General features: G+C 39.0%; 1 protein-coding gene across 2 annotated transcripts; it reads left to right on the top strand.

Annotated features, from left to right (window-relative positions):
* The first annotated feature begins 565 nt into the window (after positions 1–565).
* Positions 566–21724, top strand: ERGIC2 (ERGIC and golgi 2). 2 transcript variants are annotated; one of them, XM_053977899.1, is made up of 14 exons: positions 566–719; positions 2833–2978; positions 5747–5855; positions 7319–7365; positions 8358–8428; positions 8982–9022; positions 9736–9837; positions 11283–11378; positions 12129–12184; positions 13124–13222; positions 14365–14462; positions 17867–18029; positions 18882–18961; positions 19748–21724. In XM_053977899.1, exons 2-14 carry the CDS (start codon positions 2873–2875, stop codon positions 19811–19813), a joined length of 1134 nt encoding a protein of 377 aa, XP_053833874.1. In that variant the 5' UTR covers positions 566–719; positions 2833–2872; the 3' UTR covers positions 19814–21724. The 2 variants fall into 2 exon arrangements, with proteins under 2 accessions (XP_053833874.1, XP_053833875.1); XM_053977900.1 differs by lacking the exon at positions 566–719 and adding an exon at positions 918–1015.
* The last annotated feature ends 539 nt before the right edge of the window (positions 21725–22263 follow it).

Raw genomic sequence — 22263 nt, 5'->3', positions numbered from 1 at the left:
TCAAGTCTGAAGACTGGCTTGTGAGCTTAAAATCTTTCCTTCCCCGCTATTATAGACCACTGTCTTAAAGCCCTTTCCTTCACAGTTATTCCAAGATGCTGCCTCTTTTCAAACGCTGCCTGCTTCTATACCCATAGTGGCCAAACCAGTATTAACACTGCAAGCCGCGTGACAGCCCTTAATCAGTTTGCTTTGGAGGGTACTTGACATCCATCGCTTTAAAAGATCACTAAATACCTCGCACGGTCACAGATTCTCCGGAGCGGCACGTCGGGGTGGCACTGCCATGCCCGGGAGCCCACGCGCCTGCGGGACCGGCTGCGAGGCTGTGCAGAGAGCCCCGCGAGCGGCGTGGGGCCGCACTCCCTGCGGCTCCGGAGGCCCAGCCCGCGGCTGCTCCCGGCTCCGCTCCCGGCAGGGCCCGGCAGCGCGGCGCCCCTGCGGGCACGGCCCCCGCCGTGTCCATGCGCGCCTGCCCCAGCTCGTCCCGGGCTGCGGCCGGCGCATGCCCGAGGGGCCGCGAGCATGCGCGCAGGGGCGGGCGGGGCGCTCCGCCGCTCCCGTCGGCCCGCGGCTCCCGCCGGGCGTCGGCGGCGGAGCGAGCCCGCCCCGGCCGGCGGTGCCATGCTCAGCGGGGCGGGCGCCGGGCAGCGCGTTGCGGCTCGTCTCCCCCGTGTGGCCTCGCTCGCGGCGCTGGGCAGCGGCGACAGAAGCGAGAGGTAGGGGAGAGCGGGGGCGCGGCCTGTCCCGTCTCGCGGCTGCCCGGTGCGTGGCGGCGGCGGGGAGCGCCCGCGGCCCGCACAGGTGTTCGGGCTGCGAGCTGACGGCCGTGGGCCTCCCTTGTGCCGTGCCCGAGCCCCCGGCAGGGGGTTCACGTGTGGGTCCGCTGCGCGCCCGTGGGAGCGAGTCTTGGGACGCGCCGGTAGCGGCTTCGCTGCCAAGTTGTCTGGAGAAGAGAAAACTGCCCGAGCCCCTCCGCTGGGTCTGAGTTGCCGTGGCTTCGAACGGGCCTCTGGTCTTGAGTGACATTTCTGCTGTGCTTTACCCCTTATTTATCGTGAATAATAATGTTTCTTAACGCAATTGGCTCTTGGATTCATAATACCTTACTTTCATTGCAATGGACTTCATATTTTTTTGTGTGTGTAGTACATGTGTGGAGATGGGCAAGGGGAAGGGATCAGGTCTCCACCTGGGTTTGTAGCTGAAAGTGAGTCTGTGTGGGATTAAAGAAACCAATGAACAGATTGCATATTTCTAGCTGGATTACAAAAAATCCACATACTTACTGATGCAAGGTGATTTAGAAAGTTTTTTAGTAAAGTGCTCTCAAATTCCCTGTGTTTATCTTGTGACTCTTTACGATGTGCTCTTACACATGCGATAAGCAGGGAAGATATGCATGAAAATGAAAAGCTATGTTGGCTTCATTGCTGTATGTGTAGGATAACAGGCAAGCCCCACTGCTGTTGCCTCTGTGCTAACTATTGTTATGACTTCAGTTGTGTCTAAGCAGTTGCTTTGCCATATCTGTGCTTCCTGAATGCTGTATAACAGAAAGCCTGTTCCAGCACTTATCTTCTCTGCCCACTCCAACTGGGGTTTCTTTGAATCCTGTGCAAAATACACGGTACCATTTTATTGATCTCTGCACCCTGACCAAGTGCAGAGTCTGTGTCTGAAGTCAATTTGTGTAATGAGAACGTTGCAGGCATAGATGATTTTTCTTGTGTGAACTTTGATTTCTAGTAGAGCCTATTGCTTTGTTATTACATGGTACAAAGCCTGCTCAGCACCAGGAAGGGGCAGAGCAGGGAATAGATCTTAAGTCATTTCACTAGGACATGCCAGAGACTTAATGTTCTCTTGAAACAGGATAGATGAGTTCACAGGTTTTTCTACAAGATGATGATGAGAGCTGTCTCATGTGTTGGCAGTGTAGGTTAGCTTGCCCACCTTAGTGTTTAAATAAGGAACAATAAGATAGCATATTCTCAGAATAAAGTAAATGCATGATGGTTTTCATAGTTTCAGAAATTCAGGGTGAAGTTCAGCAGTTCCCTAGAAGAAAAACAAGAGTGTCAACTTGTTAAAACTTGCAGTGTATTGGCAGGACCAGGCTGTGAGCATATTTGCATGATTTGGAAATGGTTTTAGACAGTATTTCCAGGGCAAGCTGCTTTTCTCAGTATCCTGCTGCTTCACATGACTCCAAGCAGAGATCATATCGTTTATAGAAATGATTCTGAAGGATGGACTTAGGATTTGATCCATGACTTGCTTTGGGAAGTATTTTTATAGAGGAAAAGAATGGTCATTTTATGATCATAATATTTTACACCTGTAAAAATGCAAAATGCACCTTTTTTTTCCTTTAAGATAGAGTTTCTGCTCACATTGGCTGAATGTAGGAGCCCAGAGCAGTCTGACATCCTCTGAAGTTTATGCAGCCTATTAGATAATTCCTCCTAAGTCAGTGACTTCTGTGCACTGTCAGGTCTGTTTAGCAAATTTACATCAGGACTGAGTTTGATTTTTTTTTTTTTTAAATTTAAAATGTGATATATTCACTACCAGTAAGAACTTAATTGAGAAAGAAATTAATAATAATGAAATGATGAATGTGCTGGATGTGGCTGGACTGTAAGCAGCAGTGTCCAGGCCAATTTTAACAGTTTTCTTGAAGTAAGAGTGACCATCCAGTTATCTAGCATGTGTTTCTTGAAAACATATTTCTGGGGTTTGAATGGCCTTATTATTGATTTATGTTAAAGCCAGTCAGTTTGAGCAATATTGCTTATGTCTTTTAATCACAATTTATTCTCACATTAGAGGAAATATATGAAGGAGGAGGTGGAGGAGTGTGCTGAAGATGAGGCGACTGAATCGGAAGAAGACATTGAATTTGATGAAAGAATTGGATGCCTTTCCAAAGGTTCCTGAAAGCTATGTGGAGACTTCAGCGAGCGGAGGCACAGGTAGGCCTTGTTGAGATGCTGATATTGATAGAAACGTCAGCATGAGGAAGACAGGCATCTGTGTTCATTTGAAACGAGCCAAAATTGGTTTCTTGAATTCTTTGGTGGACTGACTGAGCTCATCCCCTTCAAGACATAGTATCTTGTGGAAACAGATGCATCCATCACTCATCTGAAGGGAGATGTTTGTATAAAGCTGGTGAGACTGAGCCCAATGTAAAGGTTAGAAATAAAAACTTCTAACCAGTTGCAACTGGAAGTACACTGTGCCAAGGCTGTAATAAAACTTTCTCATTTGTTGTCTCACCAAGCTCTTTTCTTGGTGTCAGGTTTCTGGATGAGACTGAGTGAGCATGACCTGAAATGATGGTGGGAATCAACACTATGCTTTTGCAAAAGTAGAGAAATATTCTCCAGAGACAGATAAGTTGAGCATCAGGAAGAGCAGTTTTCTAAAGCTTTTCTCTTGAAGGTGTACTAGATTTTAAGAGTAAGGAAAGCCCTTTGAAGAGCTAAACACTTTCATCCAGGATGTGTGCTTGTACTGTCCCTATTAGTCACTTCTCTGAAAAAGCTGGAGCTGTAAAAAAGACCATTCTTTATGTATCTGATCATAAAATTGTGTCTTTAAGTTGAGCTGAGTTAGAGGTAGCCTGATTTGAAAATAGTGACTTCATCCCTTGGACTATTGGAATTATATGCAGATAGAAAACTGCTAACACTTAGAAGTGGAGGACAAAAATCTCTCATTTGTGCTTATGCCTGAAACTCAGTTGAATAAAAAGTTGAGGAAGCAATTGCAACCTACAGATAAGCCTTTGAAGTTGTTGTGCCACTTATAGTGTAGAAGTAAATATCAGAAGGTTCTATATTACTTTGCTGTATTCTCAAGTGCACTGTTAATAATTAAAGGATTATTGTATATTAAAAAATCTCGAAGAAGTGTTTAAATAATTCTTAATGTTAGTCCCAGTTCCTGAGGAAACAAGTGTATTGTTTCTATGTTGTAATTTGCATAAAACCACCAAATGCTTAAAGAATCCTTTTGTGTAGTATAGCACCATCCTTCATGAGACCTTTGCTTTTTGGTGAATGATGCCTTAAGGATTTCTCAACACCAGAAGTTACTTTAACATTCTTTGGTTTTATCCCAGTAACCTTATAAATGATGATACAGGATCATCATCTTCTGTGCCATTGTGAAATCTGAATATAGGATTCCTGTTTCATTCAGGATTAAAGTGCCAGGCTTACTTACTGATGTGATAGGGATCTAAAACATGCCAAGACACTATTCTCAGACTTTCACGGCCTTCAAACCCATTGCAGAAGAAGTATGGGTCTCTAAAACAGGCTGAGATTCCAGCTGTGGGACTGGGACACCCTTCAGGAAAGAAAATTCTGCCAGACTTTATTTTCCTGTTCAGATCCACACATACATTTGCTCAGAATTATCCCGAAAGCAGCTGTGGCTCTTGCTGTGTGTCTGTGGCTCTGGATAGCTGATATGGCTCCAGCTGTCCTGTTGTTGCATAGCAAGGGTGAGTCTGGCCTACTGGTTCCAGAAGGAAATTGAGGACCAGAATAATTAACTGATTAGTGCAGTTGACATTAAGGATTTCATATGTGTGAAGAAATCCTATTGTCTTCAGCTGACACTATTGTTGCATAGTGTCAGCTGAAAGCTAGAACTGGAAACATTGCTGATCCATGCGACAGTCAATAGCTTCTTTCCTGATCCCCAAGGACAGTGCCTTTATTCTCTGCTCCCACCTCTGGCTTGTGGACCACTGTGTAGTGATTTGAAGCCTATCAACAATGAGCTTGTTTTTTCTCAAGTTGCCCTTCACGGATTCCACAGAGATATTCCACAGAACGTAAATGAAACCTACAGTGCCAATAAGCTGTACAAATTGCCGCTATGCTCCATAATTGAAGTGTTTTCAAGCTTATAAAAGCCATGATTTAATTAAAGGGGTGCTTCTGTGCATCTATTACTGTGTTTCTGACCGTGCAGCAGGGTGATCTTCCCCTTGCACTGTACAACTTTGCAAGTGTGATGAGTAGGCTGCCTTGGAGATAAGTGAAGCACATGTACCACTAAAATGCACCAATTAGTTTTCATCCTAAAAATAATTGCAAGTTCTTCACTTATTGGTAGAATGGATAGCTGCGTGTTGCTTGTTGCCAGAGGGAGACTTGTTTGAAATACCAAGGTGGGAGTAATGACTATGTAGCTACACACAAGTAATATAATGCGTCTTATTTCTGTTGTCTGCTAGCTTATTGAGTCTAAAGCTTGATATAAAAGAGTAGTTATAAAAAATTAACTTGTAGACAAGTGCAGGCTTGAAGGGACTTCAAGGTGCACTACCTTCTTCTTTCATGTTGGAAGTTAGTATTGAGTCTTCCTAGACCATCTCTGCCAGTGATCTGTGTGTGCTTTTTATGTGGAGAGCAATCTAGCCTGTTCTTAGATTTTCCATACAGGGATTTCACAACCTTCTAATAATTCCTGTATTTGACTGGACTTAAAAAGTACTTTCTTGATGCAAAGGTAGGACTTACTCTTTTCCACTCCTGTCTGAAAACAAATACTATCAGTATGAAAACAACTCTCTAAGAGCACGTTTTGGGTTTTTAAATCAAAGATACCAGTGTTGTACTGGTAATGCTCAACTTCTAGAATTATTAGAATTTTGTTCTGCGTATGTTTCTGAATAATATTTCTCACAATCTGAATTTCTACTATTTTTTCCTCTGACCAGTTTCTTTGATAGCATTTACAACAATAGCTTTCCTGACTGTAATGGAGTTCATGGTGTACCGGGACACATGGATGAAATATGAATATGAAGTAGACAAGGATTTTACTAGGTAACGTTATTTGTTATAATTATTTTTAAAATATTAATTGCCTGCATTTCAGGAAAGAATAGATTTAAAATGTTCATGTGACTTGAAAGCAATTTATAATTGAAATTGTAAATTAAGTACTACAGATTTTTCATCTGTTGATTGTTTTGGGGCTTTTTCTTCTATGTAATCTGTGAATAAAATAAACTTAGATTTCTGCAATGAAGAAGTCAAAATAGTATAGGTTTGTTATTGAAGAACTCCCTTAGGAATTACTTAGTAACAATTCAGAGAACATTGGTAAGGTGTAACTCCCCATCAGGTAGGTAAACCTGCCTGCTTTGGCTCAGGGCTTTCTTCAGTTCATGTGGTTACTATGTCGCCATTGTACTTTGTGCTGCTGGAGGTGAGCCTGAAGCACTCAGAATTTGAGGGCATTATCTAGAGGTTGCTACCAGTTTTGTCTTCAGATACATCCCCCCTGAGGATGTGTTTGCTCTTGGTTTAATGTGCCTGTCAGGACTTGTTTGCCTTTCTTCCAGAGCTGGTCAGGCACCCATGAGTCCCTGTGAGGTTAATGCAGATTTCGTGCCCTGAACACCTTTAAATGTTACGTGTCTGTGTCATGGCTTGACACTGGCACTCAGGAACTGCACTAACTGAAACTGAGCTGAAATAACTTTTAAGAGCTGTTTGGGTAGTTGCTGTGGTAACAGGCTAAAGATATGTATATTAATTGGATGCCTTGTACATCAGAAATAAAGAAGGTTTCTGTAATGGAAAATAAAACTGGTAAAAATTTAAAGGAGATGCATCAAAAACTCAAATGATAGTAAATCCATTCAGACAGCTGGGATTTCACATTTAGGTCTTTGCTAAAGTAGGTTATATCCCAAGTGAAGCTATCACACAGGAAGGGTAGTCTATTAGTTAAGAGACTGTTATGGGATTTGGGCTATGTCCTACTACAGATTCCCCAGTTTGATTGTGGGCTAATCACTCCGCCTGTGGTTCTTCACAGTTTGAACCAATGGAGACTGGGATAATTTTAACTGCTTTTCTCCTTTCTACTGACCCTGTCTGACCCAAGTTGAGCCAGTGTTGAATCCCTTGCTTATGTGATTTGCTTGAGGTCAGCTAAGTCCCAGAGGAAGCTCCCTGAGAACAGAACCCTGTGATTATAGTGAAGGGGTTTATTCCTTATAGTTCAAATTACTTTTGTGAAACTAACATAAAAACCAATAAGAAATGCCCAAAATATTAGAGAATGCCACACAATAAGACTTTTGGTATGATAGAGGTTATCTCTTAAGTTACAAGTGTTTTAACATGCTCTAAAAATCCATGTTGCTTCACCCAAATTTTATACAGCTTTATATTTGTTAATATAAATTTGGTACTTGACTGTATTTCTGCAAGTAGTCTGAGATTTTTTTCTTGATACTTGTTACTTAATGGATTTTTGCCTTTTTTTTTCTTTCCAGTAAATTAAGGATCAATATTGATATTACAGTTGCCATGAGGTGTCAATGTAAGTATTCCATCAATGAAGGTCTTTAAACACTTTAAAGCCTCTGCAGAGAGCACACTTGCTCACAATGTAGTTGGATATTGTTCAGAATATTTTACCAGTGTCATTTCTTCTGATGTTAATGGCATGTAGTGATCTTGATGACATATGACTCACTGAAGGAATTAGTAAGAAATGTAAAGAAGAATATCTGTGCCATCTCATTCTCATCTTGCAGAACCTTGCTTGCAGGAACACGAACTGTTGTTCAGTCTCTCATTTGCTGAAATATTCTAAAAGCTCATTGTGAGACACGATTCAGCAGCAGGAATTTATAACAATTTCTATTTATTTATGAACTTGGGATATATTAAGCTGGTCTGCTGTGTAACAGTGCTGAAACCATCACGTAATTTCATCCTCCTTGTGAACATAAGAGGGATGCCTTCCTTATTGAAGGCAATACTTAATATTATTTTGACATAGTTTAGGTAATGAACTTTTATTGTGTTCAGTATGGCTTGTCCTGGACTGAGAGAAGAGAGAATTCTACTTCTACCAGGAATGCAAGCAAATTTTCAGGATGCACTTTTGTTGCCTAGCTTAAACCTTGCATTAATTGTAATTAGTGTTAGTGTAAATAGCATTAATTGTACATCAGTGGGTTTTTTGTTGTTTTTTACAAATAAACAAACTTTTATCCTCTGATTTGACTAGTCTTGGTCTCTGTTCAGTGTTTGTAAAACAGGAGAAAATATTTATGCATAGCAGATCCTAGAAAGCTTGTATATGTGGTTCATACAACTTCTCTGAAGGTGTTAAATCAGTGAGAAAATAATGCAAATCTGAAGAATTTTTGGTCAGTGTCCATCAGCTGATAGTGAAGGTGAAATAGGTTGAAGGAACAATAACATATACTGAAGTTTATCACTGTGAAACTTAATTTCAACTTGAACTTTTTTTCTTGTCCGTGATCGTCTGTGTGACTTAATATTTCTCCCTGTTTAAAATAGATGTGGGGGCTGATGTTCTGGATTTAGCAGAAACAATGGTTGCCTCTGCAGACGGGTTAATCTATGAACCAGTAAGTTGATTCTGACATTTTTATTTAAAAATTGAATTCCTCTTGGTGCAAAGCACTTCTGGGCTGGTTTGCTTGCTTGTGGTTTTTTTCTCCACCAACCTCTGAGAGGAACATTCTGTAGTTGATCTCTTTTGGTGATAGCATCCGGGTACATTTGAGCATTAATTGCAATTGAATTTACTGAGTACGTTTGTGTTAACCCGTATTTAGGTTTGAACTTGGTGAACAGAAGTTACTAGTGATCCCGTAATGCTGATGAAGCCTAGCAGGTCTGGTAGCTTGTCTTTAGTGCTTCATGTGGGATGAACCTAGAAATATGCAATCTACACCTAGACCCTTGTCTTTCAAAGGCTCCTTTGCAATTCTGGGGACAGAAATATTTATACTTGAGCACAAAATGTATTATTTAAACTGCAAAGTCCTTTCATAAACTACTCTGTGGTACCAAGTGTGAAGTTGATTATAGCTCTATACGCACACCCCAATTCTCTTCCGGGTTTCATAGAAAGGATGCATTTTCTGTGTTTTATTAGATGTGTTATTTTTGTTTCAGGTACCATTTGAGCTCACCCCACAACAAAAAGAATTGCAAAGGTAAAGCACTGAGAGGCATGCTTATGGTTTGTATTATTTGTATTGGAAGTGACTTTGAAGTACACCAGAGGTACATGACACAACTATATCTTGAGTCTAATAGCTCCTGCTTGTAATTTAAGAATGCAAACCTGCAAAAAGATACTTTGCTTTTCTCATGATTTGAGATCTCTGTTATGGAAAAAAAAAAAATTGGCTTTGGACTTAACTGTTCAATTGGGTCATGCCGTTGCAACCCAAGATGTATGGACTCGCTCAGCTTCTGTTTCCAAATGAATAGTTGATAGCACAAGTTAAAATCACGGAATCAAATTTGTAAAATAGGTATCTAAATGTCAAAGCTGAGCCATTGTAACAAATTGGCACATTCTTGCAAAAACAAATTAATTATTTCCTATAACTTAATTGACACAGTGTTTATCACTTTAATAGCTTGGTGTTTTGTGTGCCCACTATAGTGATAATCTTGTAATAGTACTGAAGCTTACTTGGGGGTCTGGCTAGTTTTAGTGTTTTGGTAACACACTGCTGTGAACACCTGAGCTTTAAATTCTGTATAAAGTATTATTCCCAAAGTTTAATGTAATACTTTATTACTGTCATCAACTTTGAGAAGTTCCTGAGTTGCAACCTGCAATTGAAGCCAATAATGAATTGTGAAGCTAGATTTTGTTTTACTGTTGCATGCTTTCACACTTGTCTCTAATCTTTAGGATGCTGCAACTAATTCAGAGTAGGCTGCAGGAAGAACACTCTCTTCAAGATGTGATATTCAAAAGTGCATTTAAAAGTGCTTCTACAGCACTGCCACCACGGTAAGAAAAACTGGGATTTTGTGTCATTATTCCCCTTTCCTCCAACCCTGTGAATTAGACTTAACATTTTATTGTGGTTATGATTCCAGAAGACTAGTTTGTAAGAAAAGATCTCACTACTTTTTAATGAATTTTAAAAATAGTGTACTTGATACTTGTTTTGAGGAGCTGTTGTTTTATGAAAACCTCTGGGGTTTCCAAACTGGAGAAAGTTTCCAGGTTTTGTGTGTGTGCTTACATGTACATAAAAAGACATGATAAATGTATGCACATACCTTTTTATTCCATGTAGTTTGATGCCTCCTTCTTAATGGGAGTTAGTAATGCCAGAGCAATACCAAACAAGAGTAATTTTTTAAAACTACCTTTCTGTCCACAGCTTTTCAAAGCAGTGCTGCTATTACCTGTGTCATAATGCTTCATAATTTTAAAAGAATCAACCTTTGAATACAAATGTGTTTTGTTACTAAATTCTTGTGTCTAAGATAACACTGTTTTAAGTTTGTGTGGAGAAAGCTTGCTATTTTCACTTAATTCCAGCTACTCAGAAATGTTAAGAGATTAGTGCATAGAATGTTTGGTCTGCTGAATCTAGGTGCTGTGTGATTTTATTTTTCCCCCAAGGGAGAACACTTTCTACATGAAAGCTGAAATCCTCTCCAATTAGAAACACCACTAAACAAAAAAATACTGAATAAAACAAAGCAAACACCAAAGCTGCCATACACACTTTTTGTGTTGTAATCTCCCTTCTGAGACTCAAATATGTTCCTCATTCCTAAGGCAAGCCTGAAGATGGCTCAAAAAATCTTTTTTTCTCATTTGCTTGATGTCTTCAGATTAATTAAATCCTTCTGTGCCTCTGCGTTGCTTGTTAGTGCAGTATTTGAAATGGTATTTATGCTTGAGATGTGTTTAAAAAAAACATTGGTTTCTATCTCCCTCTAAAGAGCAGATTTGGAAATAGATTTTGTGTTGTGGACATCATAAGATGAGTGAGGAGTGGAGGCTTTTGTAAAGAATAAAGTTATTCTTGCTACAGTGCTATTTGTGTGACCAAAATGTACTTGGTTCTGTTCATTGTAGCATTAAAATTTTCCCAAGGAGCCATTTTTGGTAAAAGGAAGTGGGAAAACATAAATCCCTGGGGCAGACATACTTATGGTCTAATGTTCTTCGTTTGTGTGTTCAGATATCATAAGCCAGTCTTGTAGGCCAGATCTCCTAATACAAGTATGAATAAAAGCTTATTGGTTTCATCAGCCTGACCTTTACTAGTTTCCCTCCCACCATCTCTGCTATAATTCCAGAAGAATACAATAAGGACAGGTAGATGATAGTGCTGTGTCTTTATGCTAGGAAAAAGAGGTCTAACTGTACTGCTGTTATTTCTGCTAGACAGTGAATATTCTCAAGTACTTTCAATGTTGTTTTTATTTAAACAGGGGAGATAATTCATTACAGTCTCCAGATGCATGCAGAATTCATGGTCATCTCTATGTCAATAAAGTGGCAGGGAACTTTCACATAACTGTGGGCAAGTATGTTCTGTCCAATTCCTGGAAATAAAAAATCCCTTGACTTCTACATTCTATATAGTGCATGTGTGTATATGTGTGTGTTCTTTTGTGCTTCAGTTAATGACTGGGTTTTATTTACCTTCCTGTACTCATGCTTGGTATTTTTTCCATGTAATACCTATTCTTGCACTGTTAATTTTCTTCATAAATTACCAAAACTGTGCAGTGCATTGTTGCATGTAATGTAGTCATTATGAATTTCAGTGTTTTATAGGATGGAAACTCTTGAAAGTTGCTTTGTCAGAGAGCAAATGCAGAGTGCAGTTAACTTGCTTACTCGTAGAACAAATATGGTCAAACTTTTGTTAGTCACTTGAGCAGTTCTGCAGATTTTTATATCGTAGGACTTGGTGACTCTTCCAAAGTGCAGTGACTTGATAAGTTCTTGATATTTCTAAAAATGCCAGACACTAGTTTTGTGTAAGAAGGTTTTTGTGAGTCCAAGACTCCTGACCTTACTGTTCAGTCTGTCTGTACTTGACAGTAATAAAAATGTCATATTTAGGCTTTATATAGATATACACAATAGATATCAGTCTTTAAAACAAATATATATATATGTATGTTAAATATACTTAAGCATATATATGTTATGTTATACATATTAGGTTATGTAAGTATTTTATAAAGTATTTATTGAAATAAAGGAGGAAAAGTAATTTTTCTACGTAGTCCTCTCTGGATTCATAAAACATTTGTTGCTTTCTTCAGGGCAATACCACACCCTCGAGGCCATGCACACTTGGCAGCGCTTGTAAGCCATGAGTGTAAGTTCCTTCTGTCATCTCCATACCAACATGGTTAATTTCAGAGTGCTGTCTCCTAGTTCATGTTAGGTTGCTCTTTTAAAGATGTTCTAGCTGTGCAATTGCATTGCAAAAAAAAGTGAAGAATATTCTTTGCAATGATCTGACTCCTTAACAATTTGCTTTCGTACATTTAGCATTATTAGGATTATCTTTAGGTTGCTTCTATATTAATGATAACACTGGAATCTCAGATGTACTTTGGTGTAACATAGATAGCATATGAAATTCCTGTATTTCACTCCAAACTACCTCTTTCCTTGAAGATCTTTTTAGAATGTAAAAAATTTCTGACTTTTTTCCTTAGAAACATAATTTTTGGATTTTGAGTCTAGATATTAAATGTGTGTTGCTGCCTTAATGTGAAGTGAAGGTGACATACTGTGAAAAATTAACTTGATTAAACCAGTTACAGTTGGTTAAGCCTCCAAATACCCATGAATTTATGTTAACACAACTTTAATAATTTTATACATCTTAAGTACCTGCCAAATAGGCAGTGTAGTGACTTGGCAGCTGCCTTATACTTCCTCTGTACATTTAATTTACTAAATTTTCATCTTTTTAATGCAATTGCTTAGAAGAATGTGAACTGTAGAATAATAGGAGTATTTGGGCAACTAGAAATTCTCTGTTATAAAATTATAACTCTGTTTAGCTCCATCATTGATTCAAATATAGTTATGATCTGGTTTAGAAGTTCTTTTCTAGAAAAAAATAACTTTTTTGTTAAATATTTTGGATTTGAGTTTTCTTTGAAGTGTGGGTAGATTCAGTGATGTGTACAATGGTGTTTGGTAAATGCATTAATTAGAATATTTCAGTGTCAGAAATGGGTGCATCTTTAAGTACAGAATCTCATAGTTTTAAAATGCTTTATTTCTCTATATTGTCTTTCAGCCTATAACTTTTCCCATAGAATAGATCATTTGTCATTTGGAGAGCTTATTCCAGGAATTATTAATCCATTGGATGGAACAGAAAAAATTGCATCAGATCGTAAGTGTTGTGCGTTAAAAAAAAAACAAACTTGTTTTGTTGAGTTTCCCAATAGTTACATTTAAAGTATTATCATTTCTCATAAATGTTGTTATTGAGAAGCAGCATGTCAGGCTAAAATTGGTAGTGAGCAATGCCCCGTTCAGTTATCTACATGACATCTTAAATGGGCATTTCTTTCTAATATCTGCATGGCTGTTCTGTACTGTTTCCTTGAAGGTGATTTGCAGTTTTTTCCAGGTTTATGTTGAAGTTACACTATGTCTGACCATATTGCAGCAGTATGTCACAGTGGAGAATCACAGATCTGATTGTTGTCATGATGGGGAAAAATAAGCTTGATTTGGTTTAAAAAATAGCACCAGAGTCTTGGATTTCATTCCTGCATTTGGTTTGTCCCTTCCACAGTGTGTTTTGTGATGAAACGGGATGGGTTTGTGTAGCACTTTGTTTCCTCATGTATAAATAAAAGAGAGTAGTAACCTGCCTCATCTCACCAGTGGCATTCCATGTGAAAGTGAACCCCAGAACCTTCTACAGCCACTGTTGTCTCAAAGCCAGTCAGTTCCTTGGCTGTTACAGCCAGAATGGTTTAGTGTAGCTGAAATAAATTGCTTCAGTCTATTAGTGTTTGTTCCCTTAGGGAATTGCACAAAGAGCAAATGCATGAGCATGCTGATGGCTCTAGAAGAATTCTCTAGAAGTGTAATCGAGAGAAATCTGTAACCAGTTCAGAAGGGCTTCCAGCCCTGTAGATACAATTCAATGGCCAAAATCTATTCAGATCACTTTGAGATTTGTATACATCATGAAACATGTGACAGTGTGAAATTTGTTCTAGTGCCATGGAAAACATTACCTGTGTGTTTCATTTGAAGCTTTGAGTGGCCTAGCCTTAGTGAGTCTTTTAATTATATGGGAAAAATGTAAATTTCTATAAATGGGATATATGTCTTTTCCATGGAAACTAACTTTGTGGAGATGGTGCTGAAGTAGTTTTGGCAGTGCTGGCATTCTTTGAAGAATGTCCTTAGTGCAAATGGCACAGCTGATTTATTATTTCTTTGATTTATTTGTGAATATCTCAGATGGCCTTTGACTCTGTTCCTGATTCAACAGTCTAAGATTTTTTTTTCTTCTAGACAATCAGATGTTCCAATATTTTATCACAGTTGTGCCAACCAAACTTCATACATATAAAATTTCAGCAGAAACTCATCAATTTTCAGTGACAGAAAGGGTAAGTAGAGGAAAGAAAAAAACCCATAAAGAGATGAAAAAAGCTAAAAAGTGACTGGTCATAACAAAAGTTCAAATGTGAAAATAGTACCATGGTTTTGAAAAGCACTGTAGCATCAAGAGACTCTTTGTAGAACATTCTAGTACACTAGATTTATCTGTAAATCATACAGCAGTGATAGTTATATATATGTGTGTGTATATATATATGTGTATATATATATGTATATATATATGTGTGTGTGTGTGTGTGCTTGGTGCCTATGAAAACTTCTTCTATTAATGTTTCACATCTCTAGATCTGGAGTCTGATATTAGAATTAATGATAGACAGTAATTTCCACTTCACTGGATGCTAATAGTGGTGGTGGTGAAATCCTCCAAATTTTAGGTCTCGTGTGTAGCTTTACAAATAGTTAATTCACCTTCAGCTTTTTAGCCATGTGGAAAGCAAACAAACATGCAGCTTGCTTGAATGTCCTGAACTTCTTGGTTGTGGAGTGTAAGAAATGGAAACGAGTAGTTTGTATGAAAAACTGATCACAAGTTGTGTCTTGTAAGTGTCTCAGCTGTCTTGTTTAACCTTTGTTGAACCACCAAATCTAATTACCCTCAAGACTAGAGAGCTTCCACTTCTGGGTTTTGAGAGGCTTTTAATTCTGAATCCATCACAAGGGTAGTTAATGCAGCATAGTATCTATCATAAAGTACTAATTTAAAGACTGCTGTGAATAGGGAAAAAGCCTTGCATGTACTGGCTAGATATCTTATTTTCAGATACTGAGCTCTGTTTTCATCTTTTATTCAAAAGCCAAAGAAAAAAAAAAAACCTTTGTGAAAAGTTTAATTAAAAATGACAGATAAAGTGAGAGGTGAGAAGAGATCCTTGGGTTGAAAGTAAATGTGGGTATTAGTAGGATGGCAGCTGTATTACAGCTTGTGATGTTCTCCAAGGGAGAATTTTTTATTTCCTCACAATTCCATGTGAATTCTGAAAAATACTGAGGTAGGGGAAGTAGGATAGAGGTGATGTCCTGATGTTCAACTTCGGACATGCAGGCCACTGAAGGGAATGGTTTGCTCCAGAACTCATGAAAGCTGGACTAAGGAGAGAATGAAGAGGAATTTCATAATGCAGTATACACCCACCTCCTGCTGGTTTATCAATCTGCTTTGTGTTTACTCTGCACAATCTGCAACAACTAAGGCATTCCTTAGACTTCTGTATGCCAGTCAACAGCTTATCTTATGGTTCCTTTTTTTTTTTCATCTTGTATTCAGTTTTTCTGTTTTCCTGTGTAACAGTGGTTCTTTCAATTAACTGTCCAGTCTAAGTTAGCTCTTCAATTTTTAGTGGGGATGTATTTTTAGAAGAATTGCTACAACCACAGGTTGCTTTGGAGAAGATCCTGTAAATAATGGAGATAAAGTGTCCATTATGTACTTGTTTGCTCTTGCTGCCTCAGTAGGCAACCCTGTTGCTTCCAAAACTTATTTGTGTTTACTCTTAGGGAAGCAAATACTTCTATTAGATGAGCTGAGAAAGGTTACTAAGAACAACAATTCACTGAGCACCTTAGTGAACTTATTTTGAAAGAGGAGGCACATATGCAGACATGGAAAAAGGTGGTCAGACCGCCATAGCTCGAACTTAAATGGAGTGAGGTTTAATTGCCAGTGTTGAGCACATGGGGAAGCAGAGTTTGAGAGACGTGGGCCGAATCTTCTCCACTATTTTTGATGATTAAGTTACTGTAGTTATTTATATTAAAACAATTTAATTCTAGCAAGGCTTCACTGAGCTATCTGATGCAAGGTTAGTAATTTTTAGCAGATTTTAGCGAGATTTTTAAAAGTTTAATCTTCTGCAGCTGTAGAAGCTGGAAGCAGATTAAAATGGTTTGCAGAAGAATTCTTTTAAGGGTAGAGTTTTGTGTGTTCTATTTAACTTCATATTCTTTTTCCACCATTTGACCTCAAAAGACCAGTAAGGCTTAGGGAAATAACAGAGGAAAAGCAAACAGAAGTAGAGTTTTGTCCTTTGCCAGTGGCAAGGTTCTGTTTAACTACTTTTAGTCTTCTCTTCCTTTTTAATATGACTGACAGTTGTCACGCTTTGAAATACAGAAAACATTTCCTACTGGTTTGTTTTATTTAACCATTGCAAAGGTTTTGGGACCTGTTATCATTACCAATACATTATTTTGGCATCCTTTTAATTTTGGTGTGGTAGCATAAAAAGCAGTATGGTTTTTGACAGTGTTAGCTAACTGAAGAAGTTGCTTAACCTCCATTTACCAAAGTGGTATTCTGCTTTTTATTTTGTACCATATTCTGCATGGTTTTTGAGCACAAAGTGTTAAATATACAGAGAAATGGAGCTGTGATATATTGCTTTTCTGTTCAGTCCTGTTTATCTTGTCTTTTTGGTTCTTACTCGCTTAGTTTGTCTTCAGTCACTGAGTTTGTCTTCAGTCTGTTATGTTCTTTTCTGCTGTCCTTACGTATTTTCAGTCAGACTTACCTGGCAGTGCGTTTATCAATACCTTTCACAAACAAGAAAATGACAGCAGACTTTCGAAAGAAGCTTGTGTTGAGGTGTGTTCTGTCCTGAAACTGTTTTTAAAAAGTAGGTATTTAGAGCAGCCACACTCTCCTCTTTGGTGTCTTTTGGTTTGAGAATTTGGCAGATGAAAAGAAACTAGAAATTTCTCAGATTAGGACTGAGGTGCTGGATAGTCATAGCGAGTTTGGCGTGTTTGTTTATTTATTTGTTGATGTGTATTTCTTGCTGTGTGACTGTTGTCTGATATGATGTGACTGACAAAAAGTTTGAAAAGAGGCTTTTGCCAAGAAAGGTTGGACCAGGTGTTCCTCAAGGTGCCTTCCAAGCTGGTATTCTATGATTTATATAAATCCTTTGGGGATTCTGCCATTGCTAAGGCTGTTGAACAATGTAAATCTCATTAAGGTCTCACACTGAGTTAAGTGATTCATAGTGGCCGATAAAGTAGGAAGAGCTGTGGCAAGTATTACACCAGTGCACTCCCCTGAGTTCATAGGCGAGGCCAAGACTGTGGCATTATCCTCATAGGTACCAACACCAATCCAGTTGTAAAAATCCTGTTTAAAGGACCATGTGAGCAAGTCTTGACAGAATAGTACTAAAGCACAATAGTGAATATTGATATACAGCACAGCAGACCAGTGACCAGGAAAGTAGATTTTTTAGTTTATAATGTTTGACTTTTAGAAGGTATTGATTAAAGTGGCCTTGATACTCCCCGGTCTTCTGTTCATTCCTAACTCTGATTAAATAACTCTTTGTCATCCCATCTTGCAACACTGATTTTCTTGTGACTAATAACGAGTGTGACTAACAAGTATTTCTGTCTTTTCTTTCAGGAAAGAGTAATTAACCATGCAGCTGGCAGCCATGGGGTGTCAGGAATATTCATGAAATACGACATCAGTTCACTTATGGTGACAGTGACAGAAGAACACATGCCTTTCTGGCAGTTCTTAGTGAGGCTCTGTGGCATTATTGGTGGAATTTTTTCAACTACAGGTGATTATCAGTGCCTTCCTTCTTAAGTTCTCTCATTTTTTTTTTTAAATCATGGTGATTGCTATGGATAAGTTATAGGGAATCCTCTTAAGAGGTTTAAGACAAAGTGCTCATTTGTGTGCATTGAAATGTGCCACAAAGTGCTGCTACTCAGTTTTGGTGTCCCAGTATGGCATTTCTGGTGTTCTGAGGGCCGGTTGTTTCCTTTCTGGTAATGATAGCAAAGTTAATTTACTTCTGGAAGAGCAAGGCTATATCTGTCTATAGATATGTAGATATCTATGCATATGTGTGTGCACACACATACTGATATTCTGTGTATATCCTGTTGTTGGGATCCTGTAGTTAAATCAGTGACAAAAGTTGAGATATAACTTCCATCTGAAGTAATTGGGAAGATTTTCCTTGTCAATGTACTGCTGGATTTGCTTCATCAAAGACAGTAAATTAAGTTGAAAAGGCACAATTCACTTACTGGTCAAGACATAATAGGGTATCTGGATTACAAGTTATTTCTTTCCTTGGCTCTCATTGAAAGAGAGCTCAGTAAAGAGGCTTCAAACTAAGAGCTGCTTTTCAAAGTAGATATTTCTGTCCCACACAATGTATTTTCATCCATGAAAGTAGGCAGAGGGAATTACATTTATTTGGTAGCTTTGCTTTCTTGATGCATTTCGAATTCTCCCCTGCCCTGGCCTTGCATCTGTTCTTCATGTTAATTTCTCAGTGTTTTATGTATGGGTTTACTGCACTGTGTCCTGTCTAAGTATGGTACATAGCTTTGTTGCAATGCTTCCATAAATAATATATTTTTACTGCTGGTGACAATTTAAATCTTGTTTGATGTTGCAGGAATTTTACATGGCTTTGGAAGATTTGTAGCAGAAATTATTTTTTGCCGTTTCAGACTGGGCTCTTACAGATCCACATCGGTAAGGAAAACTTCCTCAAAGTATTTCTCTAAGTGTACAGCTAAGGATGGATGATAAGGACAACTTTGGGACTTGATCCCAGGGGAATTTAAGATATTTGCAATAAACCCTTCCCTTGACATGCATACTAGCAGAGATTCAACAGCTTTTAAAAATAGTTGGAAAACCTAAAATGTAAGGAAGTAGAGTTCTCAAACAATCTGAATTAATGCAGCTGAGTCTCTTAGATGTCCTACATTCCCTTCACTGTCCTTACTATATTATTTTTTTTTTCACATTGCTCCAAAAATTACATGTTTCCCAGGCCTGGTCGGTCTCCCTGTCCTAGTTTTAGTTTCACATATCCTTTTGCTTGGCCTGCACACTGAAGAAGAGGCACTGTGTGCTGCAGGGGTTCAGTGCTGCTCCTTATTGCTCTGCAGGCTACTGCCAAGCAGCGTGAAAGAGCTGAGCCTTCTCCTTTCCCTTCTTTAGGCAATAAGAGAATTGCTTCTCTAGCAACTACTTGATTTTATATTACTTTTATTTTTCCCATTTAAGCCTGTAGATACCTTTGAGACCTCTGCCTTTCTCTCAAATTTGGTTGAAGTTTGCCAGCTGGCAAGGTTATGTGAGTGGGGAGAGAGGAAAGAAGACAACCAAATTTGTATAATATTTCTATGAGAGGCTGGGTAAAAGGCATCCAGGAAATGCGCAAGGATAAAAAAATGTGTGCTTTTGAGGAGGGAGGGTGGAGATTCTGTTTCTGGTCAAGCCATTAATAACACCTTGTTTTTCTTTCACCAGGTTCCGCTTCCTGATGGCCACACAAGCAACCACTTACCTCTAATTACAGACAATAGTACACATTAGCCTCCTGAGAAATTTTTTTTCTTCCTGCCTGATACAGACTTTTTTATAATAAAGAAAACATTGTGCAATATCCTGAGACAATGCTGATGGGCAGCAAAAAATTGAAGCCTTTACAAAAAAAAAAACCTCCAACAAAACAATTTGTGTAATTTTTTGTGTTTGAGTGCACATGGAGACATAGGAAATTGTGAGATCAGTGAGGTGGATGATCTTCTGGAGAGCAAAGGAATGTCGCTGCCAATACAGTATTTGTGGTCGAGCTGAACATCTTTGTGGTGGCTGCCTGTGACCACTGAAGCATATTAGTAATGCCTGGGAAGGCTGCAGGCCCCAAGGAGAAAAGAGTACAAGTGGGATGTGTGGAAGGGCTGGCAGCAGCCACAGAGAGACAGTAACAGAGCTGGAGTTTCTCTTAAGTGTGCAAATGGGGGATTGGCTTTTCTTGGTTTTTTTTAATAATGCTGGGGCTGAGGGCTAAGATGTCTTTCATACAGCTGGGGAGCAATCCTAGAAAATTCTGAAGAAGATGGGAAACAAGAGAGTAAGGTGGAGCCCAAGCCGTGATGTTGGTCACAACCACTGCCTTTGTACAGCCCCACCATTCCTTAGTGGAAGAAACATGGAGCAGAGGAGTTCCTCTGTTTCCACACAGCCACTGTGCCAGCAGTGAGAGTGTCACTTCTGGCACTGGTGCAGGAGCGCCCAAGGATGCCAAGAATGCACTCCAGCCTGGACAGCTTTTGGACTTGGAATAAGAAGCCCTTTAAGTAAGGCATTTGACTGTGGTCTTGATAGAAGGCAAGACTCACTAGTAAAAATGTCAGGAAATCTTTGTATGCCTCTTTCTTGGTAAAGAAATTGCTCTGATTGAATCTTTGTTGTGGCTGTGCTGCTATGTGGGAGCTATGGGAGCATCCACATCCTGGAAATGGGGAGGGGAAGGGAGAATGGGGCAAAAAGCTGCCAGTTCAGGCTGGTTGGGAGGTCTGCTAGGCCAGGCACAGAGTGTGGAGCTGGTAGTAGGTGACTTCAGGGAATCTGAATCGTATTGCTGCAGACAGGTGATGAGACAGGATCTGCAGAACTAATCCTTGCTGTTCATTAAGGTTTTTGTAAATTAAATGAAGAGAGCAATATTGTATTGTAAATAGGCTACTGAGAAAGAATGTCATTAATGCAAATGGTGCTTTGAGAAATGGAGCATCATGTTACTGCTGAACTACTGGTGTACACCTGTGGTTGAACAGTTACTCCACCAGTGTAAAAAATTAATATGATTACTTCTCAGCAAAACTGATTTAATAATATGTTAGAAGATTATGCTGATCCTGGCCTTACTCACCATGGAATTAATATTTTAATTAAGAGGACTAATTACAGAAAAATAAAAATCTCTGTGGCATTGTCAGATTTTGCTGACTTTCATTAATGTACTTTCTATGACACATGGACTTTGTTGATGAGCATAGTGTTAATAACATGGCTGATTTGCTATGCAAAGTGAAGGACTTCCTAAAAAGAAATGAAATAGTAAATAAAATGTGGGAAATAAGGAAAGACTTTTGTTGAATTTGGCTATTGAGAAAAAAGTTCAAGGAAGCTGGGTCCTTGGGGATTACAGCCAGGTTTGGGGTTTTCTCTTCTGTGCTTTGTTTTTTAACATTGATTAATCAAACTCCAGCAGCTTGAGAAACTCTTTGGTTCCCATTTGTCTTTGACATTTCCTTCTGAGGTTTCTTTCCTACTTCTGCTCAGACTGGTTCTGCTTTGGGCTTTTCCTAACACTTGTTTCTTATCTGCCTGGAACAGACTGTACTGGTGGGAGAGACTGATCTCAGTTGACTTTCTGTAGCAGAACTTGAAATGTTTTCTATTCTCACATAAAAGAGCCAAGTGGCTTGATGTCTTAAATCCTTGTGTGGCATATTCTTTTTTTTTTAATCTAAAAAGAGCTTATGTGAGGGCTGGTTGCTAATGGAAGAAAATTTATGATCAATTGTGAGGTGCTGCATTACAAAGTGAATGCAGGATCAGTTTGACCCTGTTTGCTTTCTCTCCACAGCGAGTTTGGTAATTGGAGCAGTACTGCTGACCCTGTGCCATGTTTTGTCAGCACCTTAAACCAGCATGTTCAAGGAAGTCCTGGAGAAAATAATAGTTTATTGCAGGGACTTCTTTTGGGTAACATTTACTTGCATTCTGCGAGAGTGAATGTAGGATGAAAAAAATGGGAGGAATGGGTGTCCCAAGGGAAACAGAAGCCCAGATGTTAATGTGATGTGTATTTTCTGAAAGGGGGATTGCAGATGAAAATAGCTTTTTTCGGGTTAGGAAAGATTGTCAAAATGATGTGTTTTTATCCTTTGCTCTTACACAATGGTGAAGAGAGAGAGCCCAGGGGAAGACAGTTTTAACCTTTATAAGGTGTGTTCACAGCACACCGTTTGCAC

Source organism: Vidua macroura, chromosome 5 (genome assembly GCF_024509145.1).
Source record: "Vidua macroura isolate BioBank_ID:100142 chromosome 5, ASM2450914v1, whole genome shotgun sequence".
NCBI lineage: Eukaryota > Metazoa > Chordata > Aves > Passeriformes > Viduidae > Vidua > Vidua macroura.
Note: the sequence above shows the minus strand (reverse complement) of the source record. Positions and strands in the feature narration are given on the sequence as shown.

Coding starts and splice junctions, on each gene's coding strand:
- ERGIC2 (XM_053977899.1), top strand. CDS start 2,873: ATGAGGCGACTGAATCGGAAGAAGACATTGAATTTGATGAAAGAATTG. Junction 9,023..9,735: donor CAACAAAAAGAATTGCAAAG/GTAAAGCACTGA, acceptor TCTAATCTTTAG/GATGCTGCAACTAATTCAGA. Junction 18,962..19,747: donor GCTCTTACAGATCCACATCG/GTAAGGAAAACT, acceptor TTCTTTCACCAG/GTTCCGCTTCCTGATGGCCA.